The sequence below is a fragment of the Scatophagus argus genome, chromosome 23 (assembly GCF_020382885.2).
Source record: "Scatophagus argus isolate fScaArg1 chromosome 23, fScaArg1.pri, whole genome shotgun sequence".
In the NCBI taxonomy this organism is placed as follows: domain Eukaryota; kingdom Metazoa; phylum Chordata; class Actinopteri; family Scatophagidae; genus Scatophagus; species Scatophagus argus.
The window spans coordinates 7,589,270-7,609,110 of record NC_058515.1 but is presented as its reverse complement, the minus strand read 5'-3'; the positions used below and the strand labels follow the sequence as shown (position 1 = coordinate 7,609,110).

The window sequence follows — 19,841 nt, the reverse complement described above, 5'->3', positions numbered from 1 at the left end:
CATTATTCCTGTGCCATTATTTAATACCTTTTGAAACAAAGCAACAACATAAGGGGCATAAAGTAAAATGAAAGTCTTATTGTTAAGGATACGATTTGATACTAATGTAATTATGACCAACTTACTTAATAAATGCCAAACTGAACTTGAATTGAATGCCTTTTAATGATGCTAAAAGCTTGTATTACAATTTCCCTATGTGCTTGCACGTCATTCTTAAATGATTTCAAACTATTGAAAAGGGTAGCAAGAGAAATGCTCATTGATGGCCATAATTGTAACTATTTATAGGTTTAAAAAAAAAAAAAGTTGGTAAAGAAAGTCCATTCTTTGTTCTTAAACAAAGGCTTGCTCTGACATGTCAAGTTAAGCCCAAGATTGACTCTTTTTCTCCTTGTCATAGGGAAAATGCAAAGGCTAGCATCTTGGAGCAATCAGCCAAAGAGTGTGTTGTGCATCAGCACCTTTGACAAGCCTAAGGGAGTCCGTGAGATGTGGGCATGTCTGGTGTGAAGGCACAGGGAATCGGATGCTATAATTTATCTATTAGTGATCCGCTGATGGATGGCCTCATTAAGAATGATTCAATTGATCTCCTTTTCTTCTTTATACGGTGATGCAAAGAGCCGCTGATGAATCAATCTGTTGTAAACTGAGTCACACTGATTCAAGGTTTTCAAGATGTGAAAATAGAAGGACGCACAGGAAACAGCACAAGGAGAGGAGAAGCATTTGATGTAGGGAAAAAAAAGGCCTGTTGTTAAGACAATTTAGCTTACAGGTTCACTTTCAAGTCAATAATTGTCTCTCCATCACTGTTCAATCAAAATAAAATAGATATAGATTATGTACGTATTATTTTATAGAGATGGATCTTTCAATTAATTTTAATCCCCCTTTTCCTTGATGAAACACAGAGGCACAGAACAACTTTCAGCCTCTCTTTTTTCTGAGAGTGAAATTGAGGTACAGGCTACGTTTTTATCGATGCCGTCCCAAACTCTTACTCTCCACTAATAAAAGGCTTTCCTTGTTGAGGATGACATACAACAGCAATTCACTCACTTCCATTGAGTAGCGAAGTATTGTGTATCTTTTTCCCTTTATTTTTACTCAATTTTTCTGTGTTCATTATCATATTTTAAACATGAAACTTGCAAATAATCCAATTTTACCCTGAGACAAATTACTTCCAAAGCTATGGTGAGTCATAACTTGAGGTTTCTGACAGCTTTAAAATGAAAAAAAAAAAAAATCTATTTTCACACCTATACTTAAGTAGCCCACACAGACACGTTTTTATATGTAAACCACGCATGAACTTAAATACTTAAATTGCTGGGTGACAACACAATTAGATGGCATTTTAAATTAAGCTCAAGTGTGGCTACAGTACCAAAGAAACTAAGGTTTCAGAAAACTGTTATGTCAAACAAATTCTATGGACACCTATTTCTTTAACAGCACACACACAACAACAACTGCAAAATACCTGCATGGCTTGGAGCCACACAGCAAGTATCCTATACAGCAATGTAACAGGTAGGCTCGTGTTTGTGGTCATTACTGCATTTTCAAAGTCTGCACCACTCCTCTTGCAGCAAACTGAGTTGAAAATCATGTACTGGAACACAGTTAACAAGGGGACAGTGACTGATATGTTCCATGTCTCGAGTCAGCCTTGGGTTACAACAAAAGCTCCTCATTTCATCTGACTCATGTGGTAAATGTGGGAATGAAGTCACATTTCTTCATAGAGACGTCTGACTGCTGACAGTTACTCACTTAGACTTGTATTTCCACTTTATCTGCTTTATTTTATTGGGTGGTGAACTAAGTGTCTGACATGAGGACATTCATGAGGACAACATACCTCTCCACATGTTGACACCATGTTCTAATTTTCTTTAATTGAAGGCGTTGGCTTTCGTCAATTCTTCTGTCAGTCTGTTTACTTTAATTAGAAGTTGATGGTGGGAAAACACACAGAAGTCTGAAAAAGCGTGAGCACAAGCAGCCACCCCATGTACAAGGAGAAGCAATAAAAGGCCACGCTGCATGCTGAAACTCTAATATAACAGGGAAACCTGACAGTAAAATTCCCTACGGACTGCAGACATGGTTTAAGCCTTCGGGCAACAATGCAGCGGTCGTTTCCTGTGTGGGCTTCCTGCTCAAAGGCTCGCCGCTTTCCAGCATACGGTCACCGCGTTCAACCCTGTGAAACTGAACAGGTCACCCACACCTCGCTGAGTCACCCATTATTCCTTTCAGCATCCAAGATAGGAAAAGGGAGAACAAAAGCACATGTTCCCCTGAGCCCACACTGAATAGAACCAGACTGAAATACAACATCCTCCTTTGCACTCTTATGATTGCTTCCTTAATGTCCCACCATTTGACAGCAGCTTGCCAAGACAACAGTGATGACCACCAACTCACCCCCGCCCCCCCCCAAAACCATCTTAAACATTTTACCTAAGGCTTAAAACTGCACGTAAAGTGGCAAACCCCTGTGCAGGTTGTATTCCACCTGTGACTGTTTTTATCAAAAGCCAATCAACACATCAGGAAAACAACTCCTCATAAAAGTACACTAATTCCAAGTAGTCTTGCTCAACGTGCCAGCAAACAAAGAGGACACATAGTGCCTTTTTCTGAGAACTGGTTCTTCAGCATGCCTCCATATTTACATCACCATATAGCTCCTGTAGGAAAAGTTCCACAACCATCAACATGAAGGATGAGTGTGCAGGGCGTTTATAGTGCTGCTGATCTCACTGCTTCATCATCATTGTGCTAATGGGACTGAGGTCTTCTGCTCAAGGGGGGGGGTCTTAACACAGGAATGAATTAAAGTGGGTGAAACCAGTTCACATTGTCACAGAAAGGGGGGGTCTGCAAACGAGCTCCTACAAACTCCTGGATGTTTTGTCCAAATATGAAAAGGGTGTGCAAAAATTACGCAATATCAAACCTCTCAGTCCAGTCCAAAACATAACAGGAGATTTGGCTGTTTGCTAAGACTGCGCTTGTGCAACACTATAAAGGACAGCGCAAAGCTGATATTTACGTTATAAAGTCACCTGAATAGCATTTATAAGGGGCCGGGAAATACAGAAAATGAACTGTTGTTGAAATATAAAATCTCAATACGAGAGACGTAGTCACTTAAGCCTCTTTGTCGCTAGGCAAGCGACATATTTTTAAATATTTATTAAAAAAAACCGACACGTTAGCCAAGTTAGCTGTCAAAAACAATTCACCACTGACGGCTTTCAAAAGAAAATATCAACAACAAGCGTTGGATTAAATAAACTGCCAAGTTATTAAACAAGTCTTCTAGTGTTTTAACCAGCTAGAAACCACAATTTTAACTTAACAAGTGTGCTCATTTAAGAGACATGACCGAGTAGAGGCAGCTAACGCTAGGCCCACCTGATTTCCGACTTACCTGAGTTCCAGGTACGGATACATTTCCGCCCCACGTACTGCTGCTAAAAATAAACTAGGAAAGTTTGGAGAACAACTTATGTCAAACACAAATAAAGAGCCACTCACCTACGGGAGAAAACTAACCCAAAAGTGCGGTATTATCCTCCAGTGAGAACAAGAGCTGAAGTATTTTTGCTGGAGTTTCGGTGGAAGGAAACTGAGAGAGTCGCTTGGTAAGCAGGCGACTCAACTCAAACACCAAACCAGGAGACAAAGTGTTGTCTTTCACGCCGCTGAAACTTCAACTCTCTCTGACTTCTGCAGGGTTCCCTCTTTCTCTTTCTCTCTCTCTCTCAGAAATCCCACTTCGGATTCAGCAGCCGCTTCTGTCCACTTGCGGTATATTCCGGTTTACAGAGGCGTGCGGCTCTGCTGCAGTTCGCGGAGGCGCGGCGGTAGTGAGCAATGGTCGCTCGGTCGATTTCGCCACCTGAAATGCTGGATTAGAGACGTTTTCAGAGCCGAGATGTCAAACCCCGCCTCTTCAACAGTGTATTTACTGCAGTCTGCCATGCCACTGTACACCGCTGCCACGGCCACAGCACACACACACACACACACACACACTCCAGCGTTTGCAGAGCGCCAACTCTGCTGGCAGGCTCGTTAATGTTGCTCCATGGTGCAGCCACATTGCAGTTTGCAGCTCACTACAGTGCGTAGTATCTCTTTCCAACTGTACTACTGCAAAATTCCATCAGATACATACTTCCAATGTATTTTATAGTAACTTTATTTAAAAAAAAATGGAAAAATTACATTTGGATTTCGGTGATACGTTTTGTTTCGTTTATGTTGCACTCAGGGATGCAGTAAAGATAGTGACTATCTGCATGCATTCATTTGCAAATGAATTATGCATTGCATTAGTAAGGTGGACAATGATATTTCATGCTTTTAAGGGTGTTATACACTTTTCTGCGAGGTTATACCCCAATAGTGTGCTGTAACACTAAATGATTATGGACAGAGTGGACGAAAGTGATGTAAGGCTTAGGTTACCCAAACACCATCTGCCTGATCCTGTTATATAAAGAAAGCAATGAAAGAGATGTACAATTAAGGCGTGAGACTACTGAGTGTTCGAGCCTTCTCATGTTTCAAGGCCTACAGCAAGCTGACCATATTTTTTATCAGGGAATTTTTTATTAATTAAAACAAGTAGTTTGAATCTCATCCACAAGTGGGCATATTATATGAGATAAACAGGGCCATAAACTATATTTTGATGTTCCATTCATTTATTTGTATAAACATGTCTATTAAGATTTGCAAACATCAGTCTGATTTCTCAGCTGTCTCTTTGTTTGCAGGGCTCAAATTCATAAGTCATCACAAGTGTTATTTTTGCAAATTCACAATTCATTTACTGGCTTTTAAAAATAATTTGCAATATGCATTTACTTTAGATGAAATACTATGGAAAGATGTGTAGATCTTTCATTAGACAGACCTATGACTTTAAGTGAAACTGGTAAATGTAAAGTTAACCAGGCCCTTGATCTGACAAGCTTTGTGTTAAAGGCGAAATTTCTCTGTTTAAAAAAAGAGGGGGAAAATCAGAACAGTTAGCCATTAAGGCAGAGGAAATAGTACGCAGTGATCGAGTGTGCGGTGAAGGGTCACAATGTATCAGCGTGGTCCAGCCTTTCCCCAGGAAGTACTTGAAAGGGTCCATTGAGGAGACAATGCCATTTCCCTCTTCAGACATTTCCTCAAGGGACATATAATGCTTCCTCTTAAAATATGAAAAAAAGCTAAGGAGAGTGGTAATAATCACTCTGAGCGATGTGAGCTTTGATGATCTTGGTGTGAACGTATTTAACTTACCTTCCAATCCTGTACTGACTCACCACACGCTAGGAAATAAAATAGTCCAGCAAAGCTCGAGGCATTCTGGAGGGTTGATGTTATGAGTTTTTTTTTTCTTTTTTTTTTTTTCCAATAACTTTTTAAGAAGGGATTAACAAAAAATGTTTTGCTATCAGAGTGGTACTCTGAGCTCACATAGAGAATATTCACTTTATGATGTTGGACATTCCCACCCTTGCTGCAGGCCTCCTCGCTTTGAAGTGCTGCCACTGAATATGTTATACTCCCTATAAATTATGGATCAGGTGGCTAAAACAGATCGGGTCTTTAACAAGTTCCACAAACTTTTCTTTTCTGACCTTGGAGGACAGCTTGCAATCCAGTCGCTCAATCTAACAATTGTACTGTCAGCAGTGCTGCCTCACTCTGAGCCAAAAGTTTAAAAATGACTATCATTGCACTGGCTGGCATGCTCTTTGAATGGCTTCTGCAGTCATCTCCTCATTGTTTTTTTTTTTTTATTATTATTTTTTGGATTCATTCCTGCAACTTGATGTGTCTACATGTGCTAAGTGTTTGCTTCTTTGCTTGTGTTGTTAACTTTGCAAGTATTTCGGTTGGATCATACACAGAACTTGCTGAATGTTACATCAAATTGCCCTTAAACTCGATTCTAACAGCCCGGCAAAACACCGATCTGACACGAGTTGGTTTCTGTCATGAAGGACCTTTTAATTTCAGGTTATTTAGAGAGACTTTACCAGCTCTGCAAGGAGACACAGTAAATATCCCTCTGAGAGCTGGTTGCTGTGCCCTGACTTCTCACGTTGAGAAAGCCCAGCTGAACAGCAAGAGGTGTGCTGAACACAGCTCAAATGGCAAACGTGCGTCCTCCTTTTGCCTGTGTTGCCCTTTTTTAAAATTTTACCAGCACCAGCAAAAACACCAGTACATATCAACTTTAACAAATCAAGTTAATTTTACTTGAAGGTATTTTTATTTTTTTTCTCTCACCACACAGACTGTTGATGATTTTTTTTTGCCTGATAGAAATATTGATTGATGATCTTGACTGGGTCACTTGGCTGATGAATTCCAGTTCACCCCAAATGTCCTGCACCATTTGAGGCAGGATATTTTTAGCACTGTTGTCTGGCTTTTCAATCCATACTTACTGTATTCTATCGCCCCGAGATACAAAGGGAAAGTGGGGCAACAATTCCAAAACCAACATCTCTGAAAGCCTGGGACTTCTGTCTAATAAAACACACAAGAGAAATTAGTCTTGTGAATCAAAAGGTAAGACAAAACTTCTTAAACATCTTCTGACAGGACGGGGGACATACAGTCTAGGTAAATATAAATTTTGAATGAATAAAGACACATCTTTTTGTGCTGCTAGTCTTGTCTACTTTAGTAATGAGAGCTGCAAAATGTAAGTGTCTGGATAAGATATAAACTGAATTTGCTCCTTTCTCATTCTAGGTAATTATAAATGCCCTAATTTGTGTGCATATTTGTGTATGCACACACAAACTTGGTTGTGTGGTATCTTGGGAAATGCAAATCATTCAACTGGAACAACTTATACAAATGAAAAGTAATATGAGGACACAAGTTATCCTGATTGTGCACATAAACATAAACTAATGTGAGATATTTGTTATATTTCTGTGCGACACTATCGAGGTCTATCAAGGTTCCTCAGCTTAAATAAAAGTTCCCTTTTGTTACATTCTGAAAAAAGCCTCACAAAGTGAAAGGCCTGAACAAAGCAAAGCTTGTCATGTTTTTTTTGCAAACAACATTTGTTGTGCTGCTATTGAATTACTACTAATGAGAAACTGCGCAGTAGTGAATGCCCCGTTGTTACGCAAGAGATTAGATATGCCCGAACGCCACAATGGGAGCCACAGGGGGCGACGCCTCTGGGGCAACTCCTGCTATATTTAACCGGGGATTAAAATCCGGTAATGATCAGTTTTTTGGAACGAAACTGCTCCTCAGGTTTCCTGAGCAATTAAGTCAAAGGCACTTGGTGAAGACTTTTTATCCAATCACATCCAACATCTAGAAATTCATTTAAGCCAAGTCACATTTCAAAAAGAGGCCACTGTATATTCACTCCCTGGAATGGTATTTGTGTGCTGTCACGATGACATAGCATTGTCAGTAACAGAGCATGGGAGTATTTCACAATTCTCACTCAGAGGAGGCGAGAGGTTTTGTCCATCCAAACGGAAAAGACTCTTCTGTGTGCAATTATTTTACTTTTTATTCATCTGTAGTAATTTACCTTGTCTTTCTAACCCTCTTGTAACATTGTGTTCAGTTTTACTGGACAGAAGTGGATGACATAAGCATCATTTTTTTGGCAATTGTCCAAGTTACATTAATGCTGGAGTGCAGCCAAAGGGATGACTTTGATATATTTCACTGGCATGTTTGCCGTATCCGTGGTAGCTGCAGCGCACAGGAAAAGCATGCCATCGCCTCAGCGCTGTCTGTTAGGGAAAGTAATACCCTTCATTGACTAAGATAAGATACATCGATTATTCTTTCTTCAGCAACATCATCAAAAATGGTTGATTTTCTCCATATGTCCAAATTAAGGACATTAAAAGCTGTTCTCTGCTCTTTCCCAGCTATATAGTATTTCACTTGTCACCTGAAGGTCTCAGTGTGACAGCTCACCTAGTGGTTGTGTTAGCAGTTGTAAGTTAATAATTCTTTACTCACTCTTAACCAAAGAGAAGAGGTTAACACATATTGACCAGTCAGGAATATAGATGAGCTCCCTGAAGTAACTGTCAGAGGCTGGATTACTGTGAGCGAACACAGCTCTAATTGGTCTCCAGGGCTTTTGCAAGTAAACAGGAATGCAATCTTGAATGTTCATTTGTCCAAACAGGCTAATTACTACTAGCTGTGTGCATCCTTCCATAACGTGGTAACTCTAGCGGTGGGTTTTTGTGTAGTTAACCTCTCTGCACTTGATAAATACGAATGCACATAGCTCAGCGGTCAATACATGTTAACTTGTGAGCATGTCCAAATAAAGATCCTCCTCTAATTAACACACTCATCATTGTTTATGGATGCACGTACACAGGCGTCCATCCTCACATGCAGTGTTTGAACGTTGTCTCAAACATAGCTCAATCCATTGCATCATTTCACCTCATTTCAGGAGTGGAATGTGTGGCCCCAGTCCCCCTTCACCTCACCACACTGGCAACCCGACCCCATGTTACTGACCTCTGGGATTCTTTATTTTCACTCATATTTTTAGATATCCCTTTGGGCTTTGCACTTTCCTGTGGGAATGAGCACCTGCTGCACACATCCATCAGGCCAGGCAAGTCTATCATGTCACCAGATGAGGAAGACATGAAATAAAAGAGATTTAGATTTCCAATATTTCTGGTGGGAAATCTGAGCATCAACTCCACCTAAAATCTAACTACTTCACAAGCGTGTATGCTGGTTAAAACTTTTGAGAGACCCATATGTGTCCCTCTAGGTTCAGCTCATTCAACATATTTGTTTTCTCATTTGACCCTGAGCATACTTAAAGAAATCCTCCCAGGTTATTGGCTGCTTGTGTGGCTCAACCTTTTAGCGGTTGTCTGTGTCAGCAGCATACTGCACACTCAGTGCTGTGGTGCTGCGTGTGCAGATGGAAACCCGGGAGACTTTAGCTTTAAAACATGGCAGTGAATGCAACAGCAGCAGAGTCCATTGTTAACTGCTGATAAAGATACTGAAGACCAGCTGCTCAGTTTTAGAGGTCAAAATACAGGATGAGTGATGAAATTTACTCACATTTCTTGCACCTGTTAAACACAAAAAAACCTCTCCATGTTCCCATGTTATCAGGCTTCTTATTACGTAACAAGTGGTCACTCCAGTCTTAGATCCCTATCAGGTGTTTGTGTGCTGTTTTCTCCCTGCCTGATTGCTTTGTAGTTCACCTCACTGAGGCTCCACCTTGCCACCGCCTCACTTTACCTAATGCTCTTATTCAGAGTGATTTAGTAGGACAAGGCATGACAGGTTTAGTTTCCAGCTCAAGGATGCTACAAGTAACGATTGTTGCAAATAACTTTTCAGTATGGGACAGTCACTCTGACCACTAGGCCACCCTATATTGCCCAGAACAATCTGTAGACGTCACAGCCTTTAATCCAGTGCCCTCTGCCATCTCATGCCAAGGCAAACATGCCTGAGGGGAAACTGGTTGCATTTAGAGACTAATAATCGAATCGTCTGGCTGTCCAACCTTCAGCTGATGCTACAGTCTCTGCCAATAATATTTCCGTTGCTGCATTTTGATAATGGCTACAATCAAAGTTCAAAGAGAGTTCATACCCGCCCTTGATAAACACAGTTCAATATTTACTGTGGTACTTGGCAGGCCTGCTGGCACTGTCAGACGCTGCTTAGTGTGCTGTACGCACTGTTTTCCCGAAGAGCCTAGCAGGAGGAATTCAATAGGACTCAAACAGGGAGTGGTACCGGGAGCTGCACATTCCGAAGGGTCTCCGGCAGAGGAGAGGAATGCTGATTCTGGACATAGTCACATGGCTGAAGGAGAAGCATTTCTTAATTCATTTCTGGAGACAAAAGAAAGACTTCAATAACTTCAACAAATTAAGCGCATTCCTTCTGCGCACAAAAATGTGAAAAAGCATCGAAAAGCATTCCACCATGTTTAAACACAGTTCTCATGTGAAATACAGTGCAAATTTTTGGAGCAATTATTTAGAGTTTCATTTTGAACTCATTTTCACTGTGGGTGAAAGTGTAAACAAAAAAAAAACCTGAAAAGACTTAACTGCTGATGTAAAATGCTCACTGAACATGATGTAAAATATGTCACTGTCCTGGCACTGCAAACTGTTAAACTATGACTGAGTGTTGAAGTGCTCACAAAAAGCAGACACTGAGAACAAACACCGAATTCTTTACAGGAACACACTGTGTTTATCACATGGTTTGTAAACCAGACCTATAACTGACTTATCTGACATCACAAATGTCAGTCATAAATCACTATGCCATGTCTAACACACAATACAGTTACAGTGACTGATAGCCATACCAACAGTGAGATCTCAGCCCTCCTGGCTGAAGCCTCCACCCTGTCCTTTATTGTGTATCGGCCCTTCAGTCACAGCTGACCTGTAGAATCAGGGTTCTCATGACTGGACAACAGTAATGGAATGTATGTTCTAATATACAAATTTGAGCTTTCTATTTCAACATACTACACTGTACCATTTATTCCATCACAGTTATTTGGCACATTTAGTCTTTACTAGTTGCATTAAAAGACTTCTTGCATGCAAAACATCAAAAAGTACAAGAACAGCTGAAACAGTTAGTCAACAATTAATTAGCAACAGGTTTTCATTTCTGTAATTTTTCATTTGAAAACATTTCAAATGTGAGGATTGTCCACTCCCATTTTAAATCATTTTCATTATTTTATCTTTAATGATCTTGAGGTTTTTACTGTTGGCTGGACAAAACAAGCACCTTGTAGGTGTCACTTTGGGCTCTGGGTAGTTGTGATTATTTTCAGAATTTTTACAAACCAAATAATCAGTTGACTGATGGAAAAAATAATCAGCAGATTAATCCAAAATGAAGATAAGTCCTATACAAAACAGCTCAGAATGAGTTCCACCGCAACTCACCACAACAGTAACATCTTGCTTTTACTTTATTGGAAAATAGTCTGAACATACTTTTTCATAAGTGACATTTTCAGTTTTACTGCTCACATAGTATTTTCACAGTCTGGAGTTAGTATTTTTACTGAAGTAAAGAATCTGAACACTTCCTCCACCACAGCTGTAAATTTTACACCAAACTCTGTGGCACATGGACTCTAATGGTCAATGATTATATAAGAAGATGCAAATAATATAAATGAGAAGGTAAAAGAGATGAAAAGAGCTGTGACATATTTGACCTCCATGACCACAGGTTCTCTTCAGTTCTTAAAATAACTCTGGTGGTTAAGATTCAGCAGTCTCTCTCAGACTTAGACTGATGACATTAAAGTGATTTAGTGGCATCTAGTGGTGTGCTTCCAAATTGTAACCAACTTCACACCCCTTTACTCAACCTCTACTAAGGTGGCTGCTAAAATAAGAAAAGTACCAAAGGCCCTCTCTAAAGCTAGTGTTCAGTTTGTAGAAACATGGCAGACTTGATGCCCCCTCTGCAGATAGAAACACAACTGCTTTTATTTCCAGGTGTTTATATGCTAATGGAAACATAATTATGATTATTATATTCCATTTCTGCCCCTAAATCTCCCCTGGGCCTTTATAGGCTACCAGAATACAAACATTGGGCATCCTTTTAACATTAAAACAATTTGCACAGACAGCAACAAACTAGCATGTTAGCTTGATGATACTGACTGCAGCATACAATCAGGAGTGATTACATTTTAATCATTTTAGTGATATAGATTCAAATTATTGCTAATGTCGTACAAGTGCTTAATCACTAGTTCAATTTAAAAAAAAATGACCTTTAAATCATTAAACATCATCTATGGATATCTTGCAAAGCCTGCTGGTAACTTTCAGTCAGTCAAGTCTGTTTGCTTAAGCCTGTGATCTCTGAGATAAATTCCGAAAAGGTGTGGTAATGAGCAGACAGACAGATAAGAAGTGGACACATCTCATCAAGCAGCTCTCCCATCAATCCCATTCCTTTGACTGGGCATAGCCGAAAGATGAGAGACACATCAGTCATGTCAGTGAAGCAAATCTGATTTGTCAGGCGGTGTAACCTTGAGGCCTGTTACAGTGGCTCACATGTATCTTTGGCCTCTCACACGATGCGATAAGTGATGGGTTTGCATACGACCGCAACACGCAGTCGAAGCATCATTCACTCAAGTGAGCCTTCAGTGTAGCTCAGTCCTGCTCACTGTGAAATGATTACCTGGGGGCACGTTGTGGAATATGTTGCAGATTTGCATCCATGTCCAAAAACAGACACATCACAAAATTACTTTTTCAGTGGCAGAATATGAATTTGAAGCGTATAAAAAAACTGAAAAACATAACTTACTGAATTCCATGCCGTTTTATTGAGCAAAAACCTGTATCTGCAAGGCAAAATACTCTTATGCACATTAATATACAACAAATTTAATTTTTTTCTGTGGACTTTCTGCTGCCTGGACAGGATTATTAATTTATTTCTGAATGCAGTGTAAAAGCATTAACATCCCTGGAAAACCAACAGTGTCACATAAGTGGTAACCTGAATCACTAATGGCCAACAGGATGCTTTCTCTCACCCTGACTCTGTTCTAACAGAAACGTTACCCGGCTAACCATAACCTCTGGTGCAGCAACAGCACAGTAGACAGCATCTCTCTGTGACCTGATTACGGGTTCAAAGGTCGTCTGACTCAGGGATGAGCACAGGCTCAAGGCAAACAGTAGGGAGGGGGGCCGGACTGCCCATCGAAGTCCACCCCAGAGCAGATCTGTTAAAGGAGGGTCGGTCAGGCGCTGCATTTCCCTGGAGCTCAGGGTAGTCAGGGAGGGGTTCCACCGGGACGGTCTTGATGGGAGCAGGTCTCGGTGCATTGCTGAAGCCACCGAACGGGGTTGCCACCCTGGAGGTGATGGAGTGACAGTGTTTTAACAGGAGACGTCATGTGCTAATGAGAGGGGCTGCAGTGACATTTGAAGTGATGCAACTAATGAAAGCAAAGCAAAGACTTTGACCTGAGGACGAATTCTAAGAGGCAGCTGTTGAAAGTACAGTTAGATGAAGGACAGCAGTTCTTCTGCTCACTCAGCATTTTTGAATAACAAAATAACACTATTTTCCTGTTATGAATGAAAAGTTGAATTTATAATAAAATTTCTAAATAAAATAAAATGCACACAAGCTCAGTTCAGTATCCTCACGGGTTTTCCTGCTCCAGGTTTATGGGTTTGGTAAGACCACTAGCTTAATGTTAGCAAGCTTATTAAGATATTTTTGTGTATAACTGTGATTACTGAGTCAGTATTCTGTCTATATGAGTTTCCTCTACACTTCTCTATCATCCAAATATTTAGTTTGTTTAACACACGTCTACATGTTTTTTGCAGCCATGTGTATTCCATAATTACTTGCTATCTACCTGTACCATTGTTTTACCTGTTGAAACTTTTGTAGCCTGGCATTTCTGGTTGGGGCTGCGGTCCGGGCATGCAGGTGATGAGTGTGTCAGCCAAAGCCGGGTCATTGATGATGGCCTGCTCCCACGGTGAGTGGTAGGACTTTGGCACGGCTGTGCTGTTGAATTTTTCTGGAGGGATATCTGTCAAAGGACCTCTGTATCCTGGGTGGTTTTATAAAACACAAAGTGATTGAAAACAGGGTTTTTAGATTTGAAAGAGAATTGTTTTCTCCCCATGTTTTTAAAAACTGTTTTAATGTTCAGTCTACTTTTCCAAAATCATTCTGATGTCAGAGTTGGGCTTTCCTCCTCACATGGCTGGCAATAAAATGAAGTGAAGCGAAACTGAGCCGCAGTCAAAACTAATTCCAAATGACTAAAAAGCAAACATGCTGTCCAAAAACAGCTGATTCTTCCCACAATTTTACTTTCAAAATAATCACAGGCCAATGAGCTGGTCTTGAGTAAGCTTGAGTAGGAGTGCACGCAATTTCCTAATACCTCATCATGTGACTTGTGGGTGAAGTTAAAAAAATTTGGAGCTTTAAAGTGCCCAGTATTATGTGCAATTTAAACAAATTGTTTTTGTGACACTGATTTCTAATCATGAAGAAATGAATAGTTATGTTACAAAAGAAAACATACAAAACAATTACAAAATTGAACAGTATATTTAAACCAAACTGTTGACCAAAAACAAAAATCCATATTTTATTCACATGTAACTCTTGAATATCAGCCCCGAGTACAACACTGCAATATCTTCCATTGGTTTTTCATTAGCTCTTTATGCCTTATTAAAGTTCACAGCAAAACAAATCAAGAAGCAGCTTTCCCGTGTGTGTGTGTGCATGCTTGCATGTATGTCTCCCTGCGTAGTCTATGTGTGTTGATGGGCGAGGCCTATCCAAAGCACTATCCTTCAAACCCAGCGCTTCACTCAGGGGGGGCTTGCAAGCTCAGGCATTACATAACATGGGGCGTCATGTAACGTCCTAACCTCTCACAATGAACAATCCCCCTTCCTGAGTTTATGTTTTGCCCTGAGGAGGAAGCAGGAGAGACCAAACAGACCTGTGGGGAAGTTTACAGATTTTTGGGGGAATCTATTACAAAACATTGTGTTCTTGTGGTTGGACATTTGCCTGAGTTGATGTTTTTGTGGGCGAGGACTGTCACATACCCGGCTAACTCTATGTGTAGATGAAAGAGGACTACCAAAAAGCTCTGAAAAGACAGAGAGAAAGAAAGGCAGGCTGGCTTTTTGTATATATTTTTTTAGTTTTTCTCAGATCTTTGAATGTGACCACATTATCAAACAGTTTTACAACATCAAATTTGATGTTGCTTTGTTTTGGAAATGGCACAAAATTCAGCAGGGCATTTTTAGAACATTTCAACAGCTATTGCTCTGTGCATCCCACGTCAAATTATTATTTCAGCAGCTAAAACCTTCCACATTTTTTGCACATTACCTGCCAGTGTCTGTTGACAATCCTGTATATCACCAGCCTGGTTAAAACATTTTGTTACCAGTACAGCGACATGGAACATGCATCCCTGGGTGGATGAGTGAGCTATTTTAAGAGTTCTTACCATTTGATACCTAATGCACTTTGGCCTGATTTCTGCTACAGCTGGAGTGACTTCATTCAGACAGTTAAGGGTGGTGTCTGGTCCAGAGCTCCAGAAATAATGCCCCACCCTGGTGTAGTCATACCTTTTCCTAAATCAGTACTGCTTATGTGACAACTGGGCAGAACTGAAACACGAGGGACGACATGAGTGCAAAGCTGATGGTATCAGTGGCACGACATTCAAACAGGAAACACTTCCCGTGGGGAAAACTCAACAATTTTTTTGAAAAGATGGTCAAAGCTGATTGTGAACGATGATAAGGAGAAGCAGAGGTGGCAAATGAGAGAAATAGAGATATGTGGAGGAATAGACATGAAATAAAGAAAAGGGATGGAGACAGAAAGACAGAGAAAGAAAGGAGATGGGCAGGAAGAGGGAGAGCAGAAATACGCAATTTGTGTATTCTGCCTGAGGCCAGTGGATTCCATGGCAAGAAGAAAATGTTTCCTTGCATGATCTGTACTGTCTCAGTACAAACAATGAAAAACAGTTGAATCCTTATCAAAACATGACACATCCAACGCTTTGTGGGGAGTACATCCACACAGTCTATCCACCAGGATCAGTACAATTTCTCATAAATTGTTCTCTACACTCAATATATTGGGATGTTTAAAAAAAAAGCTACCACATATCACTACTGCAATGGCTTTGGGTCCTTGAAATGGATTGGTGTGCCTGTGTACTGTGACACCGGTGTCACCTACCAGGGGCAATGCTGTCCGGATTTGGCATCATTCTTGTCTCTGGCGTGTCAGATGGCACTTTAGGTGGTTGGTCGACGCTCAAGTTGTTCTCACCACTGTGGCCGTCGGTGGCATTCCCATTCTCAGTTTGAGAAACCATTGTTGTCTAAAAGAAAGATGGAAGAGGTGAGCAGAGCTTCTATGACAACTGAGCAAACTCATTCTGCTGAAAAAGACTGTGTGATTGAAAGCCCTAGGATAGCTATTGAGTGGATATTTTATCCATAATTTCCTATCTCATGGTACACTGGATTCTTTTTGGACAGATGTTAAATTTTTTTTTTAATTTTCTGATTTAATTAGTCTTACCGAATTAGATTAAAAATGTCATTTGCATGCACAATAAATCAGTACTCAGTGTCAATGATTGTTATGAAAGCCAATTTTCCACTTTTCAATCTTATTATTTTTTATTTGGCCTGGAAACAGTTCATGGACAAGAAACAGAGAAAATGTCTGCATGTCCACTTTTCCTTTAACATTAGAAACATTGTTTTGTGGGCTGGAAAGAAATTGCGGCCCAAGCATCCAGCTTTAATCCCTCTGAAAGAGATTTATGATGATTTACTCCAGGATTTCCTCAGGAAATGTTGACAACTTGAAACAAAATCCCTCCATTGCCCTGGGCAATAAACAAACCAGAGGTATTCAAGTCTTTCTCAATTCAAAGATGAGGAGAAAAATTTCCCTAGAGTTAAGTAATTATTTTATCTATGGACTTTGTGAGGTCAATAAAAGTACACACAGGCCTCACAAAACTAAATATAAAAGTGCTGCTAATTAATTAGATATAACAGAGAGAAACATGTTTAGTTTATCTTGATTTAATTTCACTGAGAGTTTTGGTACACAAATTGCTTTATGTGTGACCATGTCAAGCTGAGATAAGTACTGCTGGGGAAAGAAAATGCTGACTTGGCACACTGCCCATCCATACACAAAGGGACATTAATACAGCAACTTATGGTCAGCTGCAAGACTTTCATAACTACTATTCTGCGCCACTCCATGTCTGTAGCACGAGTCAAATAAACACTTCAAGTGCTTAATCTTTCCCACATATACTTTGTCAGGATGTAAGGTATTGTGCGAATGTTTTTCATGTGATGGAGGGAAAAGATGTGGTGAAAATGGATGACCACGCACGAAGAAAACACGCTCCTGCAGTGTGACAGAGTTACAAAAACCCCTTTATCAAAGTGTGTTTAATGACGGGCTGTTTCCATGGCAATCTACCGTCATATACTGACATTTTGGGAAATACGATTATTCACTGTCATGCTAAGAATTAGATGAAAGGAGCAAGGAGACGGTCAGTGTATCTTAGCAAGACTGGAAATGGGGGTGATAACAACCAGCTAAACCAGCTAAACTCCCACCTCACTGTGATGACAAGATTCGAGGATGTCACAACTGCCAGCCAAGGAATAGGCTCACACATAATCACATAATCTGCTGTAAAAATCTCAACTTGTTGTTTATACATTTCGGTTTCTCTGAGAACCTGTTTTAGAGGACCATTAGACGCCCTAAAAAGTGAATATTTCTCACCCTTGGACAGAGCCAGGCTAGCTGCTTCCAGTCTTAATGCTAAGCTAACCGTCTCCTCCTGGCTCTTGCTTCACAGTTAAGGTGCAGATTTCCCAAAATGTCGAACCAATCCTATGACAAACAATTTAGAATTTACTGATTTGATTTTTCAGGTGCATGTATGTGTTCATTCATATGTGGTTATTGCACCACAGTCTCTGCTTACATCGAGCTGCTTGTTGTTTTCATTCTGGGTGCTCTCAAAAGTGTATTTTTCTGAGCGTCTCTGGCGCATTTTGAAGAGACGGGCACCGCGGTTTGAGGCAAACGACAGTTCCTCCAGCATGATGTCTCTAGGCACGCTAACTTTCTTCCCAAGATCCATCTGTATATCTGGACACAAGGAAACACACAATTAAAGGGCTTGTAATTACAATATATACTAGTAAACTGGTTTGATCACAGACAAATTTCTTTAAGCCTCACTGAACACAAGTTATATTTGCACAGAAAAAAAACTGCTGAAAATAAGCCTTCTACTGCTGACTTGGTATTCTTGCCAATATGATAAATGAGGAATTATCCTCCCTTGTAATCCACTCATGTCCAGTGCTTGTTTTGTGGTTAACACCACATGCTAGCTACTGCATGCTGATCATGGAGATGTCACAGGCCTATATCCAAGTGTGAGACGCATAATTTGCCAGAATATCTTTCAGCTGTCAGTAGCCTTCAGACCCTCCCTATCCAAGCCACACAGTTGTCCTCACCCTGAAATAGAATGTTTAAAGGACAACGACAAAGGGATAAGTTACTTTGGCCCATAAAAGTATTCATTTGCTTATTTATAGTCAGTGTCATAGAATGGTGGGTTGGCAACTGCAACTACCAAATGGTGAGCTTATGCCTTCAACAAAGTGAACATGATGGTGACCAGAACATGATTGTCAGGAAGGGTGAGTTTACAGTAAAATGAATGTATCTGAGAATTAAAGTGTCCTATCCTTGTGTAAAATCTGCATGTGAAAAAGTAGTAGGATGTTGGGAGAAGAAGAGAAGGTAAGATGGGAATGTAAGCAAAGGAAAGATGCAACAAGAGAAAGAGAGAGAGGGAAAAACTGAGAGGTTTGAGGGATTAGAAAACAAGGAAGTGAAGGGGAAATGGTACAGCTACCTTCCTGGGCTTGAACCTCCCTGCAGATCGCTGCCGCCTGCATTTTCCTCTCCCTGGTTGTCATGGTGGAGAACTGCGACATGGCTGCTACCCCTAGGGAGTCAGGCGGTGAGGCAAAAAGTCATAGGAGACAGCACAAATCAGTGCAACCTGTTCAAACCTGCACACTGAGACACAAAAACAAGACAACAAGGCTGCATGCTGGCCATCGATTGGTTAACGTTAAGCATCCACACTATGGGCAAGACCCACCGAAGCAGAATTTATCGGGGCAGTGAAAGGGCAAAGTTAGCACATCCCTTTAAATAACCTTGGGCTGTTAAACGCCAAGCACATGCTTTTCAGACATGGCAACCAGCTGTGTCAGGGGTCTGGGAATCAATATGTTTGAAATTACCCAAGTGGGCTGAAAGGACACAAAGAGAGAACATGGTGCTGTCACAGCCAACATGTGAGACATAGAATGATATCACAGTGGAAAGTTTACACCAAGTTGTCAGTGAATACAGCACAAATGTTTCATTCCAATACAGAATACTTTTCAGAAAGTTTCCGGATGGAACAAAGGACTATTTCATAGCAAATGCCAAATGTCTATTCACCATGCATATCATTTCATCATTTGGAAATCACTGGTTTCAGATCAGCAGATAAACGGCATGTTTACAAAGTTTCTTTTTAGCTTCAGTTTTTAGCTTTAGTTTTGTTTTAATCTTGTTGTCCATTAATGGACATTAAATATGTTTTGTATACTGCTGTTAAATTGAGATAATTGCAAAAAGGAAATGCATAACCAAAACATTTGAATGTATAAAAATTAAAGAACATTCTGAAATGCAATTCAACTGCAATGTAAGGCCGTCTGTGTGATTGGCAGGAAAGAGAACAGCTGTAGGTGGTACTGAGAATCAGTCTTGATTGTCACGTTAGAACTAGACAGCACACCTGTGGAGAGCCTTTGTGATGCCTTACCTGTCCTGAAGGACCCTCTGGGAGGGGAGGGGGTGACTCCTGCTGTGCCTGTCTCCTCAGGGTAGGAAGTCAGAAAGATGAGAGGCGAGACTTGGTACTTCGACCCATGTGGGCGCCCTGACACTGGGGCTTGCCGTGGGTGGAGGGGCCTGTAGCCTGACCCGAGTGACTGAGAGGGTGGGTGGGTGTCAGTTTTGTCTGTTGTCATTGGTGTTTAGTTCACAAGTGGAGGGGAAACTAAATTTAGACCTTTGCCCCTACTGCT

At 40.6% G+C, this 19,841-nt stretch overlaps 2 protein-coding genes across 3 annotated transcripts in view; both read right to left on the bottom strand.

Moving 5' to 3' along the window:
* LOC124054463 (inactive ubiquitin carboxyl-terminal hydrolase 53) overlaps positions 1-4,033 on the bottom strand; it is a 29,585-nt gene extending 25,552 nt beyond the window's left edge. The window contains exon 1 of one of the 2 annotated variants that reach the window (XM_046380483.1): positions 3,562-4,033. The gene's annotated coding sequence lies outside the window, so the exon portion shown is untranslated. The remainder of the gene's footprint in view (positions 1-3,561) is intronic. The other variant, XM_046380482.1, reaches the window with a different exon arrangement.
* Positions 4,034-12,401: 8,368 nt separating this feature from the next.
* On the bottom strand, positions 12,402-19,801 carry LOC124054543 (myozenin-2-like). The gene is made up of 6 exons (XM_046380688.1): positions 19,577-19,801; positions 18,605-18,697; positions 17,657-17,823; positions 15,862-16,006; positions 13,495-13,678; positions 12,402-12,961 (listed from the first exon to the last, which is right to left on the bottom strand). Exons 1-6 carry the CDS (start codon positions 19,782-19,784, stop codon positions 12,736-12,738), a joined length of 1,023 nt encoding a protein of 340 aa, XP_046236644.1. The 5' UTR covers positions 19,785-19,801; the 3' UTR covers positions 12,402-12,735.
* Positions 19,802-19,841: the final 40 nt, after the last annotated feature.